This window comes from Nicotiana attenuata, unplaced genomic scaffold, assembly GCF_001879085.1.
Source record: "Nicotiana attenuata strain UT unplaced genomic scaffold, NIATTr2, whole genome shotgun sequence".
Lineage (NCBI taxonomy): Eukaryota > Viridiplantae > Streptophyta > Magnoliopsida > Solanales > Solanaceae > Nicotiana > Nicotiana attenuata.
In genome coordinates this window covers 8,768-14,551 of record NW_017680102.1, presented here as the reverse complement: position 1 = coordinate 14,551, position 5,784 = coordinate 8,768, and the positions used below count along the sequence as shown (strand labels likewise).

The window sequence follows — 5,784 nt, the reverse complement described above, 5'->3', positions numbered from 1 at the left end:
ACCGCTTTCTAGCTTCAGATTGGATTTCGGGAGGGAGTACTCCACTCACAAGATAATTCACATAGTCTGCATACCATGGGGGAGGGTCTTGGGTTATAGCAAAAAGTTGTTCATCAGGAAACACCTCTTTAATTTGGCCACCCTCCTCCATGTGATCGTGATTTTCCAACCTTGATAGATGGTCAGCTACTTGGTTTTCTGTCCCCTTTCGATCTCGTATTTCTACATCAAATTCCTGCAGCAACAAAACCCAGCGCATCAAACGAGCTTTGGATTCCTTTTTTGTAAACAAGTACCTGATCGCTGCATGATCCGTATGGACTATGACTTTCGTTCCCACCAAGTATGCCCGGAATTTCTCAAAGGCCCACACAACGGCTAACAACTCCTTCTCAGTGGTGGTGTAATTCAGTTGTGCATCATCAAGAGTCTTACTCGCATAGTAGATGGAATAAAACATCTTGTCCTTCCTCTGGCCTAGCACTGCCCCAATAGCAAGGTCACTCGCATCACACATAAGTTCAAATGGTAGAGACCAATCAGGTGCCACAATAATGGGAGCAGTCACCAACTTCTTTTTAAGTTCCTCAAATGCGTTGAGGCAAGCATCATCAAAATTGAAAGTGACATCTTTTTCAAGCAGCCTGCACAAAGGAGTAGCAATTTTTGAAAAATCTTTAATAAAGCGCCGATAGAAACCCGCATGTCCCAAGAAACTACGGACACCCTTCACTGAGATAGGTGGAGGTAATTTTGCAACCGCCTCCACCTTCGCTTTATCAACTTCAATGCCGCTCCTAGATACTCTGTGACCCAGCACGATGCCTTCTTGTACCATAAAATGACACTTTTCCCAATTTAATACCAGATTTGTTTCTTCACAACGGGCCAGCACCTTGCTTAAATTCCTCAAGCAATCATCATAAGAAGACCCAAAAACTGAAAAATCATCCATAAACACTTCCACGAAATCCACCATGTCGGTGAAAATAGCCATCATGCATCTCTGGAATGTGGCTGGTGCATTACAAAGACCAAATGGCATTCGCTTGAAGGCAAAAGTGCCATAAGGACAAGTAAAAGTAGTCTTCTCCTGATCCTCTGGGCATATGACAATCTGATTGTATCCTGAATAACCATCAAGGAAGCAGTAATATTCATGCCCGGCTAACCTGTCTAGCATTTGATCGATGAATGGGAGTGGGAAGTGATCCTTGCGAGTTGCCTTATTGAGCCTTCTATAATCAATGCAGACTCTCCAGCCCGTAACAGTGCGAGTGGGGATTAGCTCATTCTTCTCGTTCTCAACTACAGTCATTCCTCCCTTTTTGGGCCACACATTGAACCGGGCTTACCCAGTTGCTATCAGAAATAGGAAAAATGATACCTGCATCGAGCAACTTGATTACTTCCTTTTTCACCACCTCTTTCATAATGGGATTTAATCTCCTTTGTTGTTCTACACTGGGGCGGTATCCATCCTCTAGAAAGATTTTATGCATGCAAAATGATGGACTAATGCCCTTGATGTCAGCTGTAGTCCACCCAATGGCCTTTTTATGCTCGCGGAGGACTCTGAGCAATTTTTCTTCTTGAGTGCTGGTCAAGCTGGATGAAATAATCACGGGCAGTGTCTCTGAGTTCCCCAAATAAGCATAGCGCAGATGCGCTGGAAGTGGCTTGAGTTCTAGCTTCGGAGCTTCTTCAATAGATGGCCTGGGGAGGGTCAGAGTGACAGGCCTGTCCAGCTCTTCAAATTTTCTAACCCCATGTACATAACTGCATGACATATCCAACACTTGCTCAATTTCTCCCATCCTTTCATCTTCACTATTTTCTACGTCCCCAATCAATACTCGTTCAACAGGATCTGCAGGGCTCATATAGGGTACTAACGATGTGGCATCACCTTCCACCACAAAGATCATGGATAACTCTTCATAATGGGCTGGTAACTTGAGTGCTCTATAAACATTGAAGACCTCCACTCGGTCACCCACTCTCATCGTCATCTTTCCTTCACAAACATCAATAATAGCTTGGCCCGTGGCTAAGAATGGGCGCCCCAAAATAAATGGGACTTCCTGATCAGGCTCGTAATCCAGGATGATGAAATCAGCTGGGAATATGAAAGACCCTACTTGAACTAGCACATCTTCACTCACTCCCTCAGGATGGGCAAGGGAGCGGTCAGCTAACTGTAAGATAACTGTTGTTGGGCGTGGTTCACCCAACCCCAACTGTCTGAATATAGATAGCGGCATCAAATTGATGTTTGCTCCAAGGTCACATAGAGCTCGCCCAACAGCATGTTTACCAATCGTGATTTGGATAGTGAAACTACCTGGATCCTTCAATTTCTGAGGTAACTTGCCTTGAATTCTGGAACTGCACTCCTCGGTGAGTGCCACAGTCTCGAACTCGGTCAGCCTCCTTTTATTCGCCACAATGTCCTTGATGTACTTTGCATATTTGGGTACTTCTTGTAAGATGTCAACCAATGGAATATTTATTTGTGCCTGCTTCAAGATATCAAGAAACTTTTTATATGTGGCATTATCTTGTAATTTCTGCAGTCTTTGAGGGAATGGAGGTGGTGTCCTTGCAACCAATTGTGGGGATTGCTCAGCCACCGCCTCTCCAGCTGGCTTCTCTGGCTCCTTGGCTTTCTCTGATGTTGATTCTACAACAACTGGCATCTCATTAAAAGTCACCTGTTTCTTCTTTTTAGATAGAACTTCCTCTAGTTGTCTCCCATTCCTCAACGATACGGCATTAAGGGCGCCCTAGGATTGGCTTCAGTGTCACTTGGAAGTGCTCCAGCTGGTCTAGTGTTTTGAGCACTAGCAAGCTGTCCCATTTGACGCTCCAAATTTCTCACTGTTGTGGCGAGGGCTTGTTGTTCAGCCATCATCTTTTTAAACATGTCTTCAAGATGACTTGTAGGACTCGCTTGTTGTTCGACCTGAGGTGGTCTATATTGTTGTTGAGGTGCTTGAGGCCTGTATTGATTCTGAGTGCCCTGGTTTCCACCCCAAGAGAAGTTTGGGTGGTTCCTCCAGTTGGGATTGTAAGTGTTCCCATATTGGTTTGTTTGGCCCCTATTTGAATTACCTACAAAGCAGACAGACTCTGGGTTTTCGGGGCATATGTCGCTTGTGTGCCCCTCTCCACATATTTCACAAAAAGCTTGAACCTGTTGTACCGGTTGTATTTGTTGCTTGTTGATACTCAAGTTCATCTGGTTGACTTGATTGGCCAGTGTAGCAATCTGCGCTGATAATGCTGAGATGACATCTAACTCAAGAACCCCTACAGACTTTTGCACTGTGTGTTTGCCCATCTCTCCTTGCCAATCCGGATTGCTCTTAGAAAATTTGTTCAACAATGCATATATCTCGTCAAAGATTTTCTCCAACACTTGACCCCCAGCTGCAGCATCTACCACAATCTTAGTTTCAGAATGTAGCCCTTCTATGAAAGTGTGAGCTAACACTTCATTCGTCTGATTGTGATGAGGACAGTCTCTGAGTAGCCCCTTGAACCTTTCCCAAGCTGAGTACAAAGATTCTCCTGCTTTCTATTTGAAGGCCACTATTTCACTTCTGATCTTTGCAGTTTTTCCTGAAGGAAAGAACCTTGCCAGAAAATTTCTTGCCAAATCATTCCATGATGTAATGGAGTTAGCTGGTTCTGCATTTAGCCATCGCTTAGCATCACCCAACAGAGAGAATGCAAAAAGTGTGAGCCTCACATAATCTGGAGTGACCCCGTTAGTGATATAAGTATTACTAATATCCAAGAAGTTCAGAATATGCTGTTGCGGATCCTCATGTGGAAGACCCATAAATTGCCCATTTGCATGAAGCAGCTGGATCATGCTCTGTTTCAGCTCAAAGTGCCCAGTGATCCTCGGCTTCACTATACTGGAGGTGACATTAGCAATGCTGGGCATTGCCACCTCCTGAACAGCCATGGGTTGCTCCTCTGCCATGTCTACGGGAAATTGAACAAGTGCCTGAATATTATTCGTGTCCCTTGCTTCCCTCAACCTCCTGTGAAACGTTCTCTCAGGTTCGGGAATAAAGCCTTGAAGTCGGTCCTGGCTTCTGCCCTACGCATTCAATCAAAATTCCTGAGATCTGAGCAACAATCAAGTAACGTTAGACTAGACAAAATAAGCAATTAAAGCAAAAACTAGCAAGTAGCTGATATTCAAGTCCCCGGCAACGGCGCCAAAAACTTGTTGCTCCCGAACGCACACGCAAATATACGTGGTCGACAAGTAATATAATGATAAGTTGAGTGTCGAACCCACAGAGACTTTGTAAACTACTCACTAAATCACTAAAATTGTTATTCAATCTAGCTAAAAGCAAAGTCCAATAATATGATTATACTATACTACAATTCTAAATAATAACTAAATTATCAAGTAACGAATTGATTGTTGTGTGTTCAGCAGAGATAAGTATTCCAGGGTTGTGATCGATTCACCATTCGTATTGTGTTCTAATTAACTCTCCCCTTCATATAATTCACCCATGGTTGCTAATTAATCGATAAATGCTCTCATAGCCTTCTCCCGAAGTACTACTCACCTATTCTCAGTAGCTTAATGCCTATATTCCTATGAAATCAATCTATTAAGAACGCATTAAGATTACGATATTTAATTAAGCACGGTGACTAGGTATATTCCTATCCTAACCATAAATCCGCTCCCCCTAAGGGTTAAGATCATGCTCTCTTCAATTCTTCTCTAATCTAAACATGGCTTTCCCAAGCATAGCATAGATAGTAAATAGAACCTAACTGTTGGCCAGACAATTAAGCAATTAAACAGAGAATTGAAGAAACAACCATATGTTGGTGAATTATAATCAAGGTTAAGTTAATATCAAAAAACAATATTCATGGCTAAATCACACCCCCAGAACAATGGGTGTTTAGCCACTCATACTAGTGTTCATCACAATAAGGTTCAATTTCATCACAATTAGCAAAAACCAAGGGAAGAAAAGAAGAACTTGATGATCAAAATCTCTGCCTTGCCTCTTGCCTCTCTATTCCTTCACTAGACTATGAAAACCTTGATAAATAATCCTTGGGTGAGCTTGACTTTATATAGGTTAAGTGGGGTTTCCTCCAGATTTCCAATTATACCCCTGACAAACGATTTTTGAAATTTGGACTAGCGCGGTCGCGCATATGGGCGCGCATCTGACCGCGCTAGTTGGCAGATGTTCTGTTCAGGGCGCGCTAAAATTAGCGCGGGCGTGCATCTGGGCGCCCTAGCCCAGTACTTTGTTTCCTCACTTCTTTTTCTCGTCTTCAAGTGTACTCATCTCCGAAGGGTCTTTCTTGCTCCAAAATAGTTCCAATAACAACTTTAAGGCATCACGTAGGCTCCTTATCCTGCAATGTATACAATTCACAATTAGAGCCCATTTTTAATCAATTAACCATATTATGACACTGGAATTTAACTATGCTGGAGCATAAACGATCGCCAAATTACCTATTTTTAGCCTATTATCAGTCCGCCAACAGGATGATAGCATCATCTGCTCTAGGGATCATCCTCCTCCTCTTCGGAGGCCTCTGGGTCTGCTCTGGTTGTGAATGAGCTGCTGGGACTGGATCATCAAGCAACAGGTCCAAAGGCAGCTAGCCTGCCTTCAGTCTATCAACATCTGCCCGCAGCTCCTTCACGGACTCCTTGGAGGCCTATGTTTTCCGTAGCTTCCTATGCTCCTTAGCAAGCTCCTTGAGGGCCTTGCT

General features: G+C 43.5%; 1 protein-coding gene across 1 annotated transcript; it reads right to left on the bottom strand.

The window, feature by feature from the left end:
• Positions 1 to 74: 74 nt before the first annotated feature.
• Positions 75 to 2,699, bottom strand: LOC109221825 (the record flags this gene model as incomplete). The annotated part of the gene is made up of 4 exons (XM_019386264.1): positions 1,410 to 2,699; positions 1,173 to 1,324; positions 537 to 644; positions 75 to 434 (listed from the first exon to the last, which is right to left on the bottom strand). Coding segments are annotated over exons 1-4 (1,910 nt in total), but the record flags the coding sequence as incomplete, so codon positions are not given.
• Between the last annotated feature and the right edge of the window lie 3,085 nt (positions 2,700 to 5,784).